Below are 21,746 nucleotides of genomic sequence, written 5' to 3' on the forward strand. Positions count from 1 at the left end.
TTGGTAATCATTGTGAGAAAGGCAGCGCTGTCCGGAGAAGGACAAGCACAAGAAGTTTGCGTGTGAAATTGCGTCCTTGTTCTTGCCCTTGTCCTTCGTCCGCCAGCGCAATTTTTCAATGAATGGCCGTCAATAGTGTGCATACTGTGTCACTGTTTAACAAGTCCACCCTCTCCATTAATAGCGTACTGAACGAGACATCTCTTCAACTCCATAACTTTACACTCCTCGTGCGACACCACACTATGGCTAACCCTCGATTCCCTAAGCGCGAGGAGTCTGCACCCAAACGAGGGTTCCTCACGCCACCGTGCGAAAGCTACTAGTACGAACAAAGCTCCACTCTTCATAGTCAAAATATTGTTTGTTTGTTTTTTTGCCGTTCACTCAATTATCAGTATCTAGCTTGACCGCCGAAGCGATTTTTTTTCTGCCCGGTTACTTGAGTTAAGTGGGTAGAAGAAAACGAAATCATGGTTTCGCGTGGGCCTCGCGGACAGCGCAGAAGGCTCTTAGTACAAGTCACCATCTCTTTCGGAAGCCATGTCTGTCTTCTTCAGGCAACTGCTGCTTCCCGGCGGCGACGGCTGCTATGACTGCCTGATTCGCACCGACGACGGCGGCGAGTTCAAGGCCCACCGGTCTTTCCTCTGCACCACGAGCCCCTTCTTCCGGGCGGCGTTCCGCGCCGAGTACGGTTCCCGCAGGGAGATGCTGCTCACGGGGGTCTCGGCGTCCGTGCTTGACATCCTCCTTGGCTACTACTACGCGGATGAGGCAAGCCTTGGGAAGGGGTTAACAGGTGGAGGAGTTGAGAAGCCAAGCATCGTAATAATGAGCCTGATGTCTCGCCAGTGGTTGCAATAGAAACCTAGAGATGGCGAGACAGTAGAGTGTTAAAGCATCCCTTTCTGAGAAGTCACAGTAACGGTTTTGAAGTGCTGTGTCCGCAGCATGCAGGAAAATGCTAGAGCACTGCAACTTCAGTTACACCTAAGAATCTCCGTGTTGCTCAGGAGGCAAGCGTCCTGGTGGTAGGGAAGCGATGTTCTGCCGTGGCAATGCTAAGTGGCACCTCGCATTGGCATCAGCATTAGTTTGAATAAAGAACGGAAGCATACATTTTTTTTTTTTGCAATGGTTAGTAGGTACCTGAAATCAGGCGGCTTTCTTTTACATATTCTGCCTAAACTCACGGCAGAATATGTAGAAGAAAAACAGGATAAGTTTTCTTTTTCAAGAGTTCTCATCTTATGATACAAATGTGTTTGTGACCATCACTGCAGTTGCGCATCAACAACGGCAACGTGGCCGATGTGCTGGCGGCTGCCGACATGCTGCTGATGGAGGAGGCCCGTGACCTGTGCCTGGACCACCTGCTGCACAACATGGACGTCGACAACTGTCTCGGCTTAGCCGCACTGGCGCTGTGGCACCACTGGCCGAGATTCCGAGACACTGTGTTCTCTTTTGTGCGCGAACACTTCGGCGCGGTGAGTGAGAGCTTCTTTATTTTCGATGGAAGATGTACCCCCTTGGCCGAAAGCAACCGAGCAACAGGTTTTTGCTTCTCAACCATAAAACGAAGCCTCTAAGGCGCCTGTAAAGACCGAAAGGTGTCAAAATGTGACGATAAAGGTTCACCTTTAAATATATTCAGAGCCTAAGGGCTGCCAGAGTAAGTGCTTGGCTAAGTGGCTAAGAAAGAAACCACTGTTGCCCGGTTACTTTTGGCAAATACGGTATGTGGGTGAATAGTGATTCGTAATCGAGGTACTGCGAGCATCACTGTCGATTGCTGCACTATCCGACATGTGAGCGTATTAAATAACACTGCGACGGATGTTTAACCAGGAGGTTCGGCTACCGAGGCGTATGAGATCGCAGCGTGGTGCTTATAATATGAAAGTTACGCATGAAATGCTTATTGTCTTACATCTGCGTTTTGGAGCAGAAATTTCAGCCACCGATATCAGTGTGGCGAAGGTCGTGTGAAAATGGTTCGAGGTTGACAGCGTGAATTCATTAAATTTGCTTCAGTGTATGTACCGCACAGTTCGTCTAAGCAGGAGTTCACTTGCGAAAAAGAAAGCTTATGTTTAAAAGTTTGCCTCGATAAATGTCTCCAAATTACTTGTTTCGTCTGCTTGTCGCAAATATATTTCCACAGAAACCTTCTCTTACATGTCACGGATAAGCAAGTTAATAATTTCACGGGACTGGAAAATTAAACATTCATGAAGAAATGGCGGAAAAGGGTAGCTTCAAATGACGCAAAATATATCATGACAGAGATTAGACATCGGTTTTTGTGTTAAAAAAAATTAGAGGCTGTTTATTTTAAGCATGAAATGCTTTTAGCTCCCGTTGTCGGCAGTGTGGTGACGTCACGCCGAGACCGAGAGCCACTCATCCGGGCTCTGAAACGAGAACATCCGGGCACCGTACGAGACTTAACGAGATTTAACGAGACTCTGTAAGCCCTCCTACGAGACCGGCATGCAAGCGCCGGTTGGTCTCCAAACGAGTCACAAAAAATAACTGCTGCCAGTGCCTTCTCAATGTTTATCAAGATATCAGTCGGGCTGTGCGTTTGGTAATGCACGGAATTATAATTTCCGATTTCTAATAACGCGTGCAAAAAGCACATACATGCCACATCCGGGCACCGTACGAATTTTAACGAGACTCTCTAAGCCCTCCTACAGGACCGGCACACAAGCGCCGGTAGCTCCGCGCCGAACGGGTGGTGGCGATCCTACCTTCCTGTAAGGTGCGGCTCGGGTGTCCACCGAGATGGCAGAGAATTACTGCGTAATTTCCTTTCCTTAAAAAGCGTCGCGTTCAAAGGACGAAGCATCACGCCGAACGGGTGGTGGCGTTCCGCGGACTGCCTGGCAGCGCTACAACACGCTGTCGCGTTCCACTCCTAAAGGCGAAGCTTAAGCGTCATTAATTAGCAGTTTATTAGTATTTAGTCATTAATCAGTCATTACACACTAATCAGTAATTTGTCATTACTTCGTCATGAATTATGTGTGACGTAATCTAGTGGTAACACCACCAGTGTCACATACGCAAAGTGGTGCTGAAAACGCTTTCGCCTCTACGCACTTCGGACAGTTTCGAACGCGCTGCATATACATTCTTGTCAGGCCTGCGTCTCGTCGTGTCCGCGCGCGCTTCGCATTATGCCCGTAATCATTTTATGCTTACTCTACTCGCGGTTACGGGAGAGGCAGAGATTTTTTTTTCGAACACGTTTTTAATCTACCCTGCCTGTTCAGCGCAATTTTCCCAGACGTAAACAAATGCTTGGCGCTGCCATCTACGCCAACACTGCATATTCATAGCAGCCGGTATCTTTGCGCAAGAGACTTCTTGGTTTGGTTTATTAGGGTTTAACGTCCCAAAGCGACTGAGGCTATGAGGGACGCCGTAGTGAAGGGCTCCGGAAATTTCGACCACCTGGGGTTCTTTAACGTGCACTGACATCGCACGGTACACGGGCCTCTAGAATACCGCCTCCATCGAAATTCAGCTGCCACGGCCGGGACCGAACCCGCGTCTTCCGGGCCGGCAGCCGAACGCCATTACCACTTAGCCACCGCGGCGGGGCATGAGACTTCTGTTAACACTTTGCGCTCAAGGATAAGAAATCGTTTCTAAAGTAGGAAGCGTATCATTAGTTGAAGTTCGTCGCAACATTCGGCTGATTAATATCACGTTTGCTTTCTGTTGCTCACTGTGTGCAGGTATGGCGAAGCAGTAGCGAGTTTTCGAGGGCTTCAACAGGGCTGCTCGTCGAGCTGCTTTCTTCGAGCGAGCTGAACGTGCGAGACGAGGTGGACGTGCTGCATGCCGTCCGTCGCTGGCACACGCAAGGCCCTGCGCGCACAAAAGAACGGAATGCCGGCCTGTTCAAGCTGCTACAGTGCGCGCGCATCGGCCTGTGCAGAGAATCGTGAGTGGGGCACTCTGTACCCAAGGGCTACTTAACGCATGCTGCACATGTTTTCGAGAGTGCACGCGGCTACACACATAATCTCCGCTTACCACTGTATAAGCAGCATTCTTCCTATTAAAGTCTGCGTGGCAGCACTGAAGCAAAGCTCATGGAAACGAATTCGCAAAACTGCACTTCCGCGCCTCTCAGATTATTACAGCAGGTAGGTTTGCTTTAGTACGCGAGGAAAATTGTAACTGAAATTGAAATTATTCCCAAAGCCTACGCAACTAACGATAGCTTGGAAGCGGGGTGGCAGTCTCCAGCTTAACGTAACCTCTTCAAAGGGCCAGACAACGAAGCTTGAATGCTTGTGTTTCAAGAGACATGCAATTATCATTCAATTAGCATTCTTTTCCGGCAGCCCAATTTGGTAGAATTATTAAGCCAGTATATTATCTCTCTCTCTATTAGCCAATGGTCTGTTGCAGTACATTGGCCTTCTGACACTGGGTCTTGGTGCCTTTATCGAGACTGCCGTCACAGCAGCCATTAGTTTCATGCGCGCAAAAGTGCGCACTCAGAATGCTCTTGCTGGAATCTCGGTTCGTGATCGGCCCAAGCTAATGGCGCTAGTCGAAGAAACAAAAGCCGAGGTACCGACGAGCTCGCAACCGGTCGCAACATTTCCAAGCTCAACGTCACCGCAACCAATCTCTCGGCTACCAGTACCAAACATCCTTTCACTCAAAGGAGATTTTATTGCGTGCGGAATTTTGTGATCCAAGCCGTAAAATCCAGTCCAAGAAAACTATGGTTTTGATACGCTCGTGTGGCGCAGGACTCTCATCGAGTTTCGGCAGCTGAACCCGAGCTTTGCCAGTAGCAAAGAATACCACACGGCAGTGTGCGAGGCCGTACGGACGGGACCCTGCGTGTGCTCACCCAGCCCGCTGCGGCTGCTGCACTTGGAAGGCGTCGGGCTGGAGGCATGCAGAGCGCTTGCCGCTGCGAACCCCCGACACGGCGACGCGGGGTCGAGTGGAAGCGTTGCACCCAATGCGCCCAAGGGTGGTGAGTTGGCATCCGCAGTGACCACCTCTCAGTAGCTGAATTAGGAAAGCAGCGTTTACAGAAAAATGCTGCTTCTCATTTACGGTCAGTTGATCTGCTGCCGGTTTTGCAAGCTTCAATCGCCGAACTTTTTCTGGCTCCACTAAATCACGTGACCACGTTCTTGGGGGATCTTGTTATTTAATGATTAGTCCTCTCCTCGGCTACCTGATATACAGTGGATTCAATACAACCCGGTCACGGTGGGAGTATACGCGTCTGGTATACTCCCATTGCAACTCGTACTTTGCGCTCTTCGTTCGCGATACGCTGGCTGCTTATTGAAAGCACCAAGAGAGCAAGATCTGTTACGACCATTTTGAAACACTTTCGAAGAACTAGACCAAAAAGAAAAAAATCCATCAAGGAAGTCCCGAAAAACAGAAACAAGAAAACAGTTCTTTCGTGCAGAGATATATGTGCGTACCTGACCACTCGACTGACATAGGTTGAAAGTTGGCCCTTGTGTACGTTACCTCCGTGTTTGCGCGCTCCTATAGCCTCAAGTTGTTTGGTTCACCACGAGGAATTACCCGCTTCACTTGCGGCCATGCCGAACAAAACTGGACTCTGGTGCACATGGGATACAAATTGAACATCAGGCGTGGTGTCAATAGCATAAGTGTTTTCTAGACCAGCAGCCTAAGATGTGCGTCTTAAAGAGGTCAACTTTAAATGAGCAGCTCTATACGTTAATATCGTTACGCGCCACCATGCGTGTGCTACTACCCCCGGCACTGACTAAATTGTTGGACACCAGACACCTCCGGCACAACTTGCGCTGAAGCAAGCCGGAGAACCCAACATGACCGAAAGTGAACCAAGCATTTGTTCTCTGGCGGGCATAACGTCAGCGCTCAGCTCCGAGCTCCTGCCAGCGTCGTCATTTTCTGTATAAATATAATGAGCCGTTACGTTTTCATTTCATTCGTAACATGTACAGCATTAAAAGCTGGCAACAAAGCCCAACAAGGTTTGAGCGATCTCAGTGCTGTCGATAAGCTCTCTGTTTCAACTCGTCACTACGACAGTGAAATTTTTATCGTGACCCCTCGGAAAGGCGAAAGCCCTTTGGGTAAAGTAAATGAAATGAAATAAAATGCGCGCATATGTACAGAGGTTGTCGTAAACGGCCGCAGTACCTGCTACCACAGAACGCCCACAGCTACTGCACTTGTGACAATCTCTTACCATCTTGAGGTTAGAACCATAATGGTGGTTCAACAGCGCAAACACACAGAGACCAAGAAAGAGACAAGACACACACGCCAGCGCTGATGTGTGTCTTGTCTCTTTCTTGGTCTGCATGTGTGTGCGCTGTTGAACCACCATTATGAATCTACAACAATTAGGCCAATGTGCAGTTCTTCTACAGGTTAGAGCCCTTTAGCAGTCATATTTCGTGAGAAATCTAAAACTAACCTGACTCTTCAGTGAGTACCGTTCAGTCATGCACGTCTTCTGTCGCGCGAAATTGGTCTACTCGGCAGTGAAAAATGACAAAACTGCGAAAGGACAAGAGCTTGTCCGTCGTTTGTTATTTCGTCGCTATCGCTATCATTCATTTCTGTGCCCTCACATTTTGGCCAAGTTATATTCCTGACAGCACAAGTAGAGCGGGCCCTTTTCACGTTATTTATTTGCTTAGATGAGGAGCCACTGTCTGACTTGCTTAATCACTTTGTAATCATCTCAATGCGAAAGAATTATATGGCTCTCTCGAGTCAGCAAAAAGTTTCCGCAAAACGTGTCCGCAAATTTTGTCCGCATGATCACGTCGTTCTCTGATAATAAATGTGTGAAAGTGTGATTGCGATAGATAGTGTGTGATAAAATGTTGCGGTGCGAAATAGTTGGTTAATGAGGTGTAATTAGTTAATTAAATGCAAAAAGACACGAAAAATACACTTAGACGTCAAAACAGCCATGGGTGTCGATCATGGAGGAAGGAAAACTAAGGAGAGGTCCTTCGTATTCCCAATGCATTGCGAGAATGTGGCGGAAGTGACGTCAAAATTTAGGCTTAAAAAGTCGGGCCACTAGCAACGTTTTCGTTGTTGCTAAGAAAACTCGGGCCACTAGCAACGGCGTACGGCGTCGTTGTTGCTAGGGGCCCGAGTGTTTCTCGGTGGCGGTGGACGGGCTTTCGGCACGGTGGGCTCTGCCTTGCGTGTTAAAGTCTACATGCCTGGCGTCGTGACGTTACGCACGCATCTAAGACTGCTTTTAAATGCAGCTAATAACCGCTTATTTTATATTTTGTTCGTCAAACTTGGTGTCGTTACGCGGAGCGATAAATACATGCATTGAAATGAATCTCCCGAAAAGGTGCCACTCCGGAACCGCGCTTCGACACGCGAAGAAGCGTTGATTGTTTTGATCAGCGAACTTTCGCACCTCACCAAACAGCACAGAAGCATGAAGCCGCTCTCGGCGATGCTGAGCTGCGTTTCGAAAGCCACACGGCGGGTGTACGGTAGCCCGAGGAGGATGGTGAGCTGAGCTATAAGCGGCGCGCAATGTCGTCTTTCTTCGCCTGGCGTCGGAAAAGGTTCACCGCACCTGTGCGCCGGTCTGTGTCTAGGTGCGTGTTTGCGGGGAGGGAGGTGTAGGAGTGTAGCGGCGAGCGGCGCGGTTTTTTTGATACCTTTCTTTTACGAAGCGCTTGCGAGCCGCGCGCGAACCCCGCCCCGTAGCTCGGTGGAGAAAGAAGATAGTGAGGAGAGCCGAGCCAACTTCCGGTTGCGGGGCGGCTTCACAAAAAGTGACGTCAGGGCCTCTCCGTAGTTCTTTCCTTCCTCCATGGGCGCCGATATAGTACATGGGCGTCACAACAATCAAGGAATCGATATAGTATGGGGATGTTTTGCTTTCGCATTGCTCCAATGCGCGTGACCGCAATGATCTGAAAGTTTTTACCGCTAATATGGTTATAGACTCCCTGATACCGCGACCAGACATTGAAGAAAGCTCCATAGCTTCCCTCCGTAGCCACATGGTGGGGTCATGTTGATGATATCATTTCGATAATCCCTTTCTTCAATCTGTTTGCGCCGCAGGTCATTACACTTAAACACGTTGGGTAAAACAGCCCATTATTTTCGACTCGCCAGACGAAAATGCCCCATTCTCCCGATCTGTCCGCAGCCATCGCAGCCCTGTTTCGGTTCCCCTGCGAGCGCTGCGCCGGCGCGAATCCCGAGCGCTGGGCTCCGCGCGTGCCGCACGAGGTGTTTTTCACGGTGGGCGGCTGGAGCTCTGGAGAAGAACGGGACGCCGTCGAGGTGTACGATCCGCGGGCCTACCGCTGGCTCATGCACACCATGCGGGGCACGTCACCCAGGCAAGATGCACGATTCGCATTGAAGGGTTCTTTCGTGTACCGCGAGCGAGCCGAGGTCGAAGCATACGCCCTCTCAATTTTTGGAATAGAACTAAAATAAACGCTTCCTTCACCCTTTCTGTGCCATCGTTGCTTCCCTCTGTCGTGACAGTGTTGAGAGGTCGCTGCGCATTGTTTCCGTGTACCAAGTGGCCTCAGCTTGCGTAGGACCGGGTTGACTGGAGATATATAGGAGAGTCATTTGTCCTGCAGTGGGCGTAGTCAGGCTGATGATGATGATGACGCCACCAGTCGAACCGTCCGCTGCAAATGATATGTGAACAAGTCAACTGAACCGCGAACACACCAAACACAACATTAGCTGCTAGCGAGAACAAGCAGTAGACCTCCATTAGCGCCTCCGACAACCGGGCTTACGCGCCTTTGAAATGAAGACCATCTGCTTTAGTAACTAATCTCCCCCAACTGAAATATTCTTTTACAGGGCACATTTGGATAGTTTTGTCTACGTTGCATTTGTCATCTATAGTAAAACGAGCCCAAGCAATGGCTGCAAGGCAGGGTGTGCAATGTGAGAGCGGTAAACTCTTGATCATTTCCAGGGCGTACCACGGCGCAGCGATGGTGGGCAAGTTTATCTACGTGGTGGGCGGAATGCGGGGAAGCTCGTACCTGCGCTCCTGCGAACGCTTCGACACCGAGCTGTGTGTGTGGGATCCCTGCTCGGCCATGCACACGGCCCGCGGCTATGTAGCCGTCGCGTCCCTGGACAACTACGTCTACGCCATCGGGGGACGCGACGGTATGCGTTCGCGCTGTCGAGCGTTTTTGCGTGAGCTCTCATTGGCTAGGCTTTGGGAGGAACCGGCAATGTTTATTCCATTCGTGCGTGCCCTAAGAACATGGTCGTGGGGAACACACTTGCCTTATATGGGAACATTCGTCATTCCTGAACTCGATAAATCTTTAGTAATTTTGGTATTGAGCGAGTAGACTAACTATAGGGATTACATTTTTAATACAGCGTTTGTTCATTGTTTACATTTTTCTGAAATGTCATTGTCATTTGGGGCTCCTTGATGCAGACACCGGTCGCACTGCCAGTGTGGAGCGGTACAACCCCGTGTCCAACCAGTGGACTACGGTGTGTTCGATGAGCAGGGCGCGCAGCCACGGTGCAGCCTGCGCATTTAGAGGTAGGTGTGAACCAATGTTACTGTGTGAACGACAGACTCCGCTCACACCTATTTTTCTCGCGCGCACCCTCAAGAACCTACTCGAGAAGTACCTCAATGCTTAAACGATATACGGTATATCCCGGCGTTTCCGCTCTTTTGCGTCCTTTCTAAGTGAAGGTGTGACTGTAGTAAGCTGTGGAAGTTATTTGCATGCCACGTATGGCTCTTGCTATCGAAGTTGTGTGCACAGGATTGAGGATTTGCATTATTTCAGAACGTTTGTCAAAGTAAAGCTAAGAGTTTGCCGCGCTCTGCGTTGCACGACACAGCAGCCAAGGCCAACGACTTGCGCTAAATTTCGCTACGGTCGTAGCGGCTCTGATAAATCCCGATCCATGTTCCACACATAGTTGTAACTAAAATTCGTCGTGAGATATTGCTACCACAAGCCATGACAGCCATATCAAGAATCTGTCACAAAATTTGGGGGCGTAATTGCTTGCCCACAGCTACATCTTGTTTCTGTCGACCACCACCGCATCCATCCTCTACACCTAATAAAGCTGCACAAGCCCTGAGGTTCATCTACTGCGGTATTCCTCTCGTCTAGCACGCCTTTCCCACGCCATCGATTGGAATGTTGTTATCGCTGTAAAAAAAGTGATTTTTGAGGAAGAGAAATGGCGTAGTAACCGTGTTACTATTCTGTGGAGACCTCAACTGCGCCGTAAGGAAAGGGGTGAAGGTGGGAGTGAATGAAGTAAAAGAGAAAGGGGTGCCGTAGTGGATGGCTCCGCAGTTATATCGAACGCCTGGGGATCTTTAACGTGCACTGACATTAAACGGCACACGGGCGCCTTTTCCGTTTCACATCCATCGAAACGCGGCTGCCGTGGTCGAGTTCGAAGTGGGGCACTCCGGGATAACTGTAGAACCCCAGCTTCCAGTTAGGCACATCGCTTCAAAGCATGCAGATTTAAAAATGTCACGCGTACCTCTGCACTTATCCAGTGTAGTCTGAGTCGTCGAGAGAGCAAGTCTGAAGCGAAGCAGTCCTCACGCCCTCACTGTGTCGCTGCCCGTTCGACGCAGGGAAGCTGTACGCGAGCGGCGGCTTCGACGGCCTCGTGATTCTGAGCAGCGTGGAGGAGTACACGCCTTCGTCCAACTCGTGGTGCCTGGTGCAGCAGATGCCGGGACCCCGCTGCAGCCACCAGATGGCGGCGATGGCGGGGCGCATCTACGTCGTCGGCGGATACAACGGCCTCTGCCGCCTCAGCACCAGTGAGGATAGAGAGGGAGCGCACGGGCGTGTTCTTCCCTCTCGGGAAACCGCGAACGCTGTGCAAGTTCCCTAAAAGAGTCCACGAAAAACATCATCCTTTATTGCCCGCCCATTCATATTCAAGTTGTATTCCTGCCATCGGTGTAGATCGGCGAGTCTGACGTCTTTTTGTTGTCGGTATGTTAGCGGATGTTCTTAGAACGACAATATTTGATGTAATATGCTCTGTAATCCGTAACTTCTAAATTCTCTGAAAAACAGCCTAGAATAGTTGGATAGTTTATACTACTCGCCTTTATACCCGACAAAAGCGTTTGTTACAAGTTACCTTCCCTTTTTAACGCCTTCGAATCGAATAACTTCAATTTATTTATCTGTACCTTTATTTCTCATCATACGCACAACATCATTTTGAATGCTTCCTATATTCGCAAGATTTTATGTTACTGTCTGACTGTTTTTGTCTTTATAGTTTGTTTATGTTAAGGCATTATTAATACCCCTTGTATATTAAAGTTTGACGAATTCTGTATCGCTTTCCATGAATGTTTTTTATGTGCCGCTGGGTTCTTCCTACCAAAATAAACCCACCAGGGACAGTTGGCTGGGCAAGCTGTCTGGGAGAGGCTTGTTTCCCGTCAGCCTCCCATCTCTATTCTTATGATCTCTATCTTTGTTGATCTCTATCCATTGGTATGATTGTTATCTCTGTTGGTAAGATAACATAATTATACGAGGGTAATAAATTCCAGCATAAAGGCCCTTAACACTTCATACCCTCTATATGCCCTTGCAAGGAAAGTGTGGTAAGCATCAGTGCATGTCCTTGAAAAGGTGGTGATGGTTTCCGAAGTAGCACAATCTTGCCGACTAAAAAACAAAGGCGCTTCGGGCAACGAGAACTTTGGAGTACCAAGGACAGATATTACTTTACAGAGTTCTGCAGACAGAAAAATGTACTCAACCGCTTCAAAACACAGTGAGCATCATGAATCTATCCGTGTCTTGCATGCACCTCTGGCTCCTCAATCTGCGAATCCTGTTTACCGGTAGTTCGATGGTCTGTCTTGGAGAAATAGTCCCTCTTGACAAGTTCAGAGAAACATGAGAGACTTTGCTCAGCAACGGCCGCAGCAAGCTGGACATTTTTATCTTTGTCCCGCGAAAATAGAAGCCCGGTCATTTAATTTAAATATAGTGAAAAAGAAACATGGTGTCCTTTCCCTCAGCCCTAGTCCCGTTGCATATGAGTCTCAGGCCGGCGGAAGAGCGCTGAATAGACCCCAGTATAGGCTCAAGAAAGATATCGCAAGTGAATACCGAATTTCGTTTTCTTTGAATCCTGGAAAGCAGCAGTAACGTTATTGCTGTAAATTCATATGTTACTACGGAAGAAAATCGAAACGCGACGCACTAATACGAATAAATTGCCTTCAGTGTTCGGCGTCGTGGTGGGAGCCAATACGAGAACATTTGAGAGGAAGGCTGAAATGGCTGCAGTTTCAAGAGCTCTCTTACACTGCATTAACGCCTGTTAAATAGGGCCACTACACGGTAGCATCTCCCTTATGCCACCATTATTTTTTTTTTTCAACTACGCATCCAACGTTGAAGTTTTAGATGCCTATCCATTGGTGAGTTTTTTCTGTCAATTTGAGGTCTCTCCAGTTGACGCAAGTCTCAAAGGGAGTAGAATTGTTTTGCACTCATTGCGTGCGCCAGCCAGGCAAGAAATTTATTTTCTCTCTTCGTCGCCTATGGGCTGTCGGTAGGCACAAGGCAATATCAATGTGTTTCTCCCCGCAGCCTAAACTTGTGGTCTGCTGACTTGCACGCCCTGCGCAGTGATCGCCAGCGAGAAGGACAAAGCCCCGTCCTCCTGGCAGACCATGGCGCCTATGTCCATGGGCCGCAGCACTTTCGCTGTGGCACAGCTGTACGGAGACCTTTACGTCATCGGCGGATTCAATGGTGCACACCTCTCTCTCTCCGCGTCTCCTCAGCTTCTTTTACGAGCAAAGGAACTGCTTGAATCTGCGTTTTACCACTTAGATACTTGCCTGTCCAGTTGCATTTGCTCGGCAAATGTGGTTTCTGCAGAAAGCTTAAGTCCAGAGTGGAAGAATCCAATCTTTTCACGAAATAAAACGTTTTGTTTTCCTTCGATCAATGAATCAAGCAATCAATCAATAAATCGGCAGTTAATTACGACGCTTTGCTGCTGGACACTCAGATAGCAGGTGTAATGCATAGGCGCAGGGCTGCCCTCATTTTTAAGAAACCCAAGGACTGCTTAGCACAGATTTCAACGCCATATGCATATGGCTGCTACTAGAACACCCCCCCCCCCCACACACACACACACACGTTTATTTCTGAGGTCAGAATCGTCAGTAAGAATAAATATTAGCGAATAAAGAGGATGAGGGTAACAAAAAGAAATAAATCAGCAATTAGAAGCCATAAACTTGATTTCAGAGGCACTAATTGCACGCAAAAATGCAGCTGGGAAAGTTTGCCTAGTGGAAAAACTACAGAAGCAGGCGCTAAGCGCAACGTCGAAAGATCACTTTTTTGTCTTTTGGCGGCGGGAATCTCTATTATTCCAGAGGTCTTCGTATGCAGTGCGGAAAGCTTTCTTCATATATCTTTTACAACAACATATATTTCCGGCTCTCAGGTTGCTGAAGTTTGGCTGTTGAAGTTTTAATAAATAAAACAACAGATTCAACTTCCTGCCTAAATGAACGGCTATGGAGCCGTAGTTCTCGACCTATTCAGCTGGCAAGAGAAACATGACCGCCAAGAAGTCATGACTGCTTTAAAAAACAGGGCTGAACACGGTCAGTACTCAGCCTCAATACTGCCTCCTATTAGTGTTCTACTTCACGCACGTAAAAAAAAAGAATCAAGTGACGCACTGACTTGTATAACTTTCTACAGTTGAAGACTCTCTACAATGCCGTTTGATCATTACTTTTTACTGAACGCAGGAAGAACCACCACAGCCGAAGTTGAACATTACTCGCCCGTGACAAATACCTGGCGGTCCGCCGTTCCACTGAACGAGCCGGTCAGTGCCATGGCCGCCTGTTACGTGGAGGGCCTCGCACTTGCGAGGCGACTGGCCACTCGTGGTGAGTGTCGTTTTACAGGCAAAAGTACACGGCTTCGTCACACAAATTAATGATTAGAGATCGAAAGTTCAGCTCAGCTTGCGCGAGCGGCGCTTAAATTTGAGGGTAAGTTCAGTTACAACCTGCAAGCATGCATAACCTGCCTTGCCCTGGTTAATAGCTTTCTGATTTAATGGAAAGCATCTCTGCTGCTTAGCACGTTCGATACATTTGGATGAAAGTAACTAGTGAGACATGAAAGGGGATATTTCACGTGCACGTGCGCGTTCAGAAAAAATTTTTTGCAATACTCAATAATTGTTCCTTTATTTTGTTTGCAGGAGCGCTCGGGCAATCTGCGTCCGCGCACAATCGTCATGAAACTGGCCAGCTCAGAGAGCTCAGGAATTTATAGCCAACAGATCAAAATGCCACAACACGTTCAACAGCCAGGAGGAGTATCGACAAAATTTAAGACACTTCAGTCGTGCTCGAGGCTCACCACAAAATATCGGATCGCTCAGCACGTCCTGTGCGAATAAATGAAGCACTCCTACCAAGGAAGAGATCAGCTATGTGTGCATCTGCAGTGGTGGAATTCGGCGAGAGTTGATTGCGGTGTTGCTCGACCGTAACATGCGCGTCGTCATCGCAAGGCCTGGCCAACTCTGCAGTCAGGTTGTCGGAAAAGCCGACCTGAAGGAATGCCCATTTGTGTGTCTAATTGAAGCGGATTCAACTGTTGAAATATGAAGTGGTCTGTGAGTAGTTAATCACAAAGGAACCGCTAGGCACTGGATCAATAGGCAGCCAGCCATGAACAACGAAATACGGCCCGACAATACGGCCCGACAGTATTCGCCGTTTTACTCCGGAACACTAGAAATGCCCACTTCTCTCATTCTTGCGCATGCGCCTACTATAAGCGGAAACAGGCTTCGTGCTGTTGATTGTGAAGTAAGATGGCGGAATTATTGTTGTCGTAACAATTAAATGTCATGGGCAAGCTTCTACTACCGGCAGTCAAGTGCAACTCTTGGCACGGCAGCAGCAGCACTGTGACCTGGGGCCATAAATGTGAGTGGTTCCGGCTTGCAGCAATGCGAACCCCTACTCTGTGATGCAGCCCGAGAGTTGGACATTAAAGGTGTGAAGCACGCGTAAACGTGTTCCCTGCGGTGGCCATGCCAAAGAGTTAGATCTCTTAAGCCGAGTAGGGCGCTGCTTTAGCTCGCTCTCGTTGCATACCCTCTACAACTGTAAAACTTCTTGGCCTCATTAATGAAACTAACCATTTGCTGGCTCAAAAACTTGGTCCCTCGGTGAAGATGAAAGCAGCTTAAGGCCTTTAACAAGGACTGCTAACACGGCTATCAAATTTAGCAGTTTTTCGAAGAATCGTAGCTTCTGAGAACAGGAAAACCTCCCGCGAGAAGAAAATTATCTGGATCGTTAAAACGAACGCTGCCTACTGCGACAGTGCCCGCCAATTTCTGCTCAAAAAAATTCTTTTCCTGTAGTCATAAGCATAAAAGCTGCCGTAGATACTACAATCAATAAAATTGGGACTCTTAAGCTGCACCTTTAGTGACGCGATAGAGCCTTCTTTTTCCTCTTCTCATTCCTTGTCTTTCTCACTTCTCACGTAAGCTCAAGTTGCAGTCGTAGTTCGTCGGCACATCGTTCTCGACAAACCCAATGACACGAACGTCAGCATAGCTTCCGCGCTGTACAAACGGGCAGCAAGCCGCAAGCTTCGTGGTGAACGCGCCTGCGAGGTGCGCTGCGTTGTTCGCCGCTCACCGCGTGATTCCTGCGTCCTTACACGGCCCCACTGCGCCCGAACGAGACGAGCGGGAGGCGCTGCCGTCGCGCGCTGTCGGTTGGGGCAGTGGCGTACATTGCGAGGAGGAGGTCTTAGTGGGCGCCGCCTGATGGCGATATGTGCGAACCAAGCGAAGAGGAAAAGTAGCGGAAACGTACTTTTGCTACTCGCATAACTGCGACTTCTGTAGTTTCCATGCTCATAATTACTAATATACACCACAGCACATGTCTCTAAAGCACCCTTCTAAAACACCATATTCACTAGACGTACCTGTGTTTATTCCAAGCCATACAGTTGGCGGAGTGGTTAGCGCACTCCGAAGGCTTTGGTTCGATTTCCCAACTCGACCCATTTCCTACTCGGTTTTATTTATTAATGCTTCTGGGATTTCCCGCTCACGGCCAACGCCGCCGACGCCGACACCGGCGACACGAGGCCCTTAACGCTATTGTGTTAAAACAAAGCGCATGGCAGCCAATTTCTCATGTGTTGCGCACAGCTTGTTTGAGGAGAAGTCGAAATTGTAGCTGCCAGGCAAGCTGTGAGGTAATGCTGTCCTGAGGTTCTACCTTCCTGACAAGGTTTATTGCTCATCCATGTCAAAATCACTCGGAATCAGGCACGATAGCTTAAATGCACCAATTCCAAGTTTAGCCCCGCCGCGGTGGTTCAGTGGTTACGGCGCTCGGCTGCTGACCCGAAAGACGCGGGTTCGATCCCGGCCGCGGCGGCTGAATTTCTTGAAGGCGGAATTCTAGAGGCCCGTGTGCTGTGCGATGTCAGTGCACGTTAAAGAACTCCAGGTGGTCGAAATTTCCGGAGCCCTTCACTACAGCGTCTCTCATAGCCTTTGTCGCTTTGGGACGTTAAACCCCAATAAACCAATAAACCAACCAATGCCAAGTTTGCAAAGCAAGCTCAAGCTACCCATGCTTTCCTTAAACCATCCGTGGCACGCACTCATTTCTTTCAATCTGCTTTTGCTCCTTCTCATCTTATTCCTCGCTGCGTAGTTCAGGTTTCTCACAGTCCGGTGTGAGACAGTTCTCTGGCCTTCATTATCTTGAGCTCCGCCTCGACAAACACCTTTACCCTCCCCCTCATCCATCACTCACGGTGCCGGAGTCTCGCCTTCTTCGGCACATTCAGATGAATGCAGTTATCACCCCATCCCGCCTCTTCCTCTATCGCGATCGATCGGACCCTTCCTGTCCCAACTGCCCCTCTATCTATGGGGACCTGGCCCATTGCCTCTTCTTTTGCCCGGCTACTCAGCAGTCGGGTTCCTTCCCCCCACCCTCTCTATCCATCACCACCTGGCTCGACTGGCTTGGCGCTGAAGGGGAAGAAGAACAGCGGCTTCTGGTCGCCCAGGCTGTCGACATGCTCGGCCTATAAATTATGGTCGATTAAAAGTCTTTTACTACTACTACTACTACCACAACGCAACCTAAAATAAACAGGCAAGGCGGTCTCTCATTGCAGCTATAATGCTCTCCTAGACTAAGGGGGTGTAGCGGAGTTTGAATACTCGGGCCTTCTTGCGCAGATCGCGCTAAACTAGAACGACACTCTCATGCTGCTCTGAGAAGGTCCTGCAGTACCGCGAACAAAAGTGAGAACATATATATATATATATATATATATATATATATATATATATATATATATATATATATATATATATATATATATATATATATATATATATATATATATATATATATATATATATATATATATATATATATATACATATATATATATAGGTTAAAGAATGCAACCGGTAGCAAAGTCCGCTTTTCACCCTCACAGTTGTCACAGAGACGGCACTGCCTGCAATAACGGGCGTAGTGCCTGTGCTGAGCAACCGTTCCCTTCACTGTGTTCTTTTTTGTTTAGTTTTGGCTCACTGCGCATATCCTAATATCGGACAGTTTTGCAAAACTTTGTCTGTAAATTTTGAAAAAAAAATAATAGTGCAGCAATACACCCACGAAAAGGCTGGGAAAGACAATAGACAAAGTTTTGTTACTTTTGTAAAAGGAAAAATTACTGTTTTGAAGTTGGAATTCACGGTAGAGGGACAGCCAGAAATAGATTGGCACTCTCAAAGCTTTTTCATTTCTTCATACCTCCGGTAGTCATATTTACACTGCTTTTCTTTGATGTTCAGTGGTTTTGTCATCTGCTGCAATTCCCGCAGCTTCTAATGATAGAAGACTGCGTTGCCAGGACTCGGGAATATATACTGAGAGCCCTTTTGGGAAAGCTTGAGTTTCACGCTAAAAAGATTAAATTGCGACGCTATAAACTGGGTGCCATGATGGATGACGTCCATGAAGTGCTAAAGGCTGAGTGCCAACTCACAGTTATGGACATCCATTACTCGGCCTCGAGAAACATCTGTAGCTACGCTGGAACTCTTGGCGCGCTTAATGAATTCAAGATTAAAGTTCTACCTTCAGATGACAGTACTATTCAAGGACATTCATCTATCAAAGTGAAAACATCCAGTTTTCAGAGCGCTGGCAGTTGCTCGCTTTTTCAGTTTTGTCAACAGCGCGCCACCAGAATTAATAAGGCACGATGGGCGGTGACATGGTGTGATGCCGAACCCGTCGTGTGGAGGCACAACTGCGGCTACTCAAATAAAAAAAATTCTAACACCCATTACAACTCCATTATTCTTTTTCACTGGTGTCCACACTGCTCGCAATTAAAGCTTAACAGCACTATCCATTATACATAGGGTGTTTCACCTAAGATTTTACACAATTTTTAAAAATAGTTTTTTTTAGATAAAAGAGCGCTATTTTCAGCATAGCATCTTCAGCGTTGTACTACATCGGAATACAGCTAAGATGTGCTAACTAGTAGGTTGGTTAACTTATAATTATTAGTTAAACTTTTTAACTGTTGCTGTTAGGCTCCTTAACTATTGAAAGGCGTGTATAGCCCACCGTAAGCGATATACACATCAATTTTTAATTTTGAAAAGGCGCTCACCGTCGGCGGTGTGGCCCATTAAATAATACCTACATCGCGCCAAAATAGATGCGCTTTGGACAACCCTGCAGGCAAAGCGATTTCTCCACTGGACACCCGGGCGCCGGGGATCCCAGGGACAAGCCCACCGACGGAGCAGGCGGTCAGGGCTTACAAACGCACTGTCGACGAATACTACACGGAGCAAAAATTGGACTTAGCTGATTTACCACCGCCACACCCATATCGATCCGTGAAGCTCGCATTCTTAGCCGAATACAGTTTTATCTCCTACATACGCCAGCCAAACTTTATCGATACCAGTACAATTCCACACCTCAGTGCCCAAACTGCCCTCGTCGCCTTGGCCCAGGACCTATTGAAAGCGTAATAGAAAGAAGGTTCCAATAAAAGTGTCGCACCACCACCACCAGTGGACGTAACTCGCCGAAACAGTTAAATTTTGTTGGGTCACAGCGGCGAAGGTAGCCGCGTTTCTGAAATTCTAAAAACTCACATAGATACTATTTAAAGTGGGCTAGACTCGTCTCAGTAGTTAAATAGCCTAAAAGTAATATTAAAAAAGTTAACTATTCAGTATTGATCAACCAGCCTGCTAGTTAGCCCGTCTTAGCTTTATTTCGATGTACTATACGCTGACAATGCTTTGCCGAAAAAAGCGCTCTTCTAACTCAATAAGTCTATATTCAGACACTGCGTAAAGGCTTAAGTGAAACGCCCTGTATATTCACCCGCATGTAAAAGCTATGACCGTTGCTCTTTACTCTGTCGTTAAAGGTTCCTGTCTAATTTTCAGTCCTGAGCTAATGGCTCATCACACATCGGGCTCCCAGCGCGAAATTCTGGGAGAAAATGTGTTAAGGCCACTACTATGCGTGTCAGTCACCGCGTTTTCTTTTTCTTGAAAAAACACGAACAACTACAGTGTTCCTCTTTAATATAATTCGGTTTCGGTGCTTCAACTTGCGCTAAGAATCCACTGCCTTTTAAAGACAGCGCATTTCTCAGAAAATTGTGGTCCTAGTAGTTTGGAGCCCTTTACCACAGCACTCACCTTCGCATAATTATGCTCGTTTGAGACGGAAACGAATCATCTAAACATTTAGTAAAGAAGATAACCGTCGATTTGTTCTGTCCAGATATTTAGTGATGTTTTCCGATGTTTTCCGCGATGTTTTCCTCGGTGCCGATTAATCTTTCTCATGCGTTCCAGAGACCAATGCCAAAGAATTATTGAAATCGGAGCATCTAAACGAAAGTTCTTCTACTTTAAAAATTCAAGCAATAAATTAAGAATAGCTCATTTGCTAAAGACAGGACAAATCAATGAAGACAAATGAGCTAATCTTCCATGGCAAGTGAAACGTGCTGTACAATCTAACGTTAGGAAGACCGGGATTTCATTAGTAAAATATCTTCAAGCGAGGTTAAAATCTTCATATTATTCAATCCTACTACACGCACAAGCCATCCACTCCAGGGACACTGCTGCAAACTATAAACATGTGTCGGGACTGTAATTTCCGTGAGATGACAATGGCCTGCAACAGCTCATAATATGCCGCCGCAGTGCGTCGGAATAAACCATCCGCCTTAACTGCAACTTTCATTTCACAAAATTTTCTCTTCATTTTATAATAATTTTAAATACATTTTTCACATATTACGTTCAACCTAACAGTGCATCACTAGTTTAGCTTTGCTGCCTTTCCTTCAAGCCTCCACTGCACTCCCCCAGCGCAGCGGCAGTTAACGAGCATGGGGCGCTGGAATCCTCGTGTTTAATATCTCTCTCTCTGCCATCCCCGACGTCTGCCACCGGTATCTAGATGGTCTCTCTTTCATCCTACGTCACACAAGCTCTACCTTCTTTTGGATTTTTGGTACTCCCTGCGCCTTAATAGCAAAGAGGCGTCGTCGAAATGCCGCATGCGTTTTGCTCGGGTCTTCTCGCGTGGACACGCCTTGGCTTCCCATTGGGCGCGCTGCGAAGCGACATAGCCCTCGTTGGCTTCCCCCGTCACAGCCCAACCTAAGGCGAGAGCCGGTGACAACGACGCCCGCTCTACGTGGAAGTCTCTTCCGGTGATGCAGCATCGCTCATTGCTGTCCGCGGCTTCCGTTTCTTATTTCCTAGCGCGCCATTTCCTGTCCGCGAGGTTCTGACAACAGTTGTTGGTGCGCGTCTAGAAAGCTTCCGCGCCTTCCTGTTCTTTGTCGTGCGTGTTTTGCCTGCTCCTAATGGCGTCTCTCTTCAGCAGGATGCGCCCTCTGAAGTCTTCTTCTTTCTTGCCTGCTTCTTTCCATCAGCGCAGTGGAGACATTAGATGACCCTGGCGCTCTTTTGCTTCGCTACCTTTTTTTGGCAAATGACTAGCTAAATGAATGATTCAAAGACGCCCGCGGGGCTTACACCAATGCCTCATGAAAACGACAATGCTCCTCATCAGATTCTTGTAAGCTTAGCCTCTCAATGGAAGGCACAGCTGAGCATGAAGGAAATTTACATGAGCGCGCATCGTTTCCGGTACGGTTAAAATAGTGCACAAAGCAATTAACTTTTTACAAGAGTGGCTTTTTCCTGCAGACACAGAGGAACAGGTCTACAACATGCGACCAAGGTGTAGTACCGGAAAGAAATTCGTAAAGGAACGGCAGGGTAGAGATTTATGGAGCATGCGACAGGAACAGGGCACCGGGAGCAAGAAGGAGTGCGCGGCCAAGAATGATGCGTGAAGGGTGTTGGTATGCGGGGGCAAGGACGCCATGTAAAATGGAACTAAAAGTCGCACCATGGTTCACACAAGTCACACAGTAAATGATTAATTTTTTTTATTCGAGATGCTTGTAAATGATTTATTACTCTGAACGCTAACATTCATTAGAATATAAGAAGTTATCTTGGTGATAAGTGTTTAATTTTGTTGT

The 21,746-nt window shown here is 47.7% G+C and overlaps 1 protein-coding gene across 1 annotated transcript; it reads left to right on the forward strand.

Annotated features, from left to right (window-relative positions):
• The first annotated feature begins 543 nt into the window (after positions 1 to 543).
• Positions 544 to 21,554, forward strand: LOC149353249 (kelch-like protein 10). Its single transcript, XM_089575784.1, has 10 exons — positions 544 to 777; positions 1,287 to 1,493; positions 3,756 to 3,964; positions 4,788 to 5,020; positions 8,207 to 8,402; positions 9,005 to 9,198; positions 9,488 to 9,598; positions 10,673 to 10,864; positions 12,711 to 12,836; positions 21,406 to 21,554. The coding sequence occupies exons 1-10, from the start codon at positions 544 to 546 to the stop codon at positions 21,552 to 21,554; spliced, it is 1,851 nt and encodes a 616-aa protein (XP_089431910.1).
• Positions 21,555 to 21,746: the final 192 nt, after the last annotated feature.

This window comes from Amblyomma mixtum, chromosome 3 (assembly GCF_055824585.1).
Source record: "Amblyomma mixtum isolate Tamu chromosome 3, ASM5582458v1, whole genome shotgun sequence".
NCBI classification, from domain to species: domain Eukaryota; kingdom Metazoa; phylum Arthropoda; class Arachnida; order Ixodida; family Ixodidae; genus Amblyomma; species Amblyomma mixtum.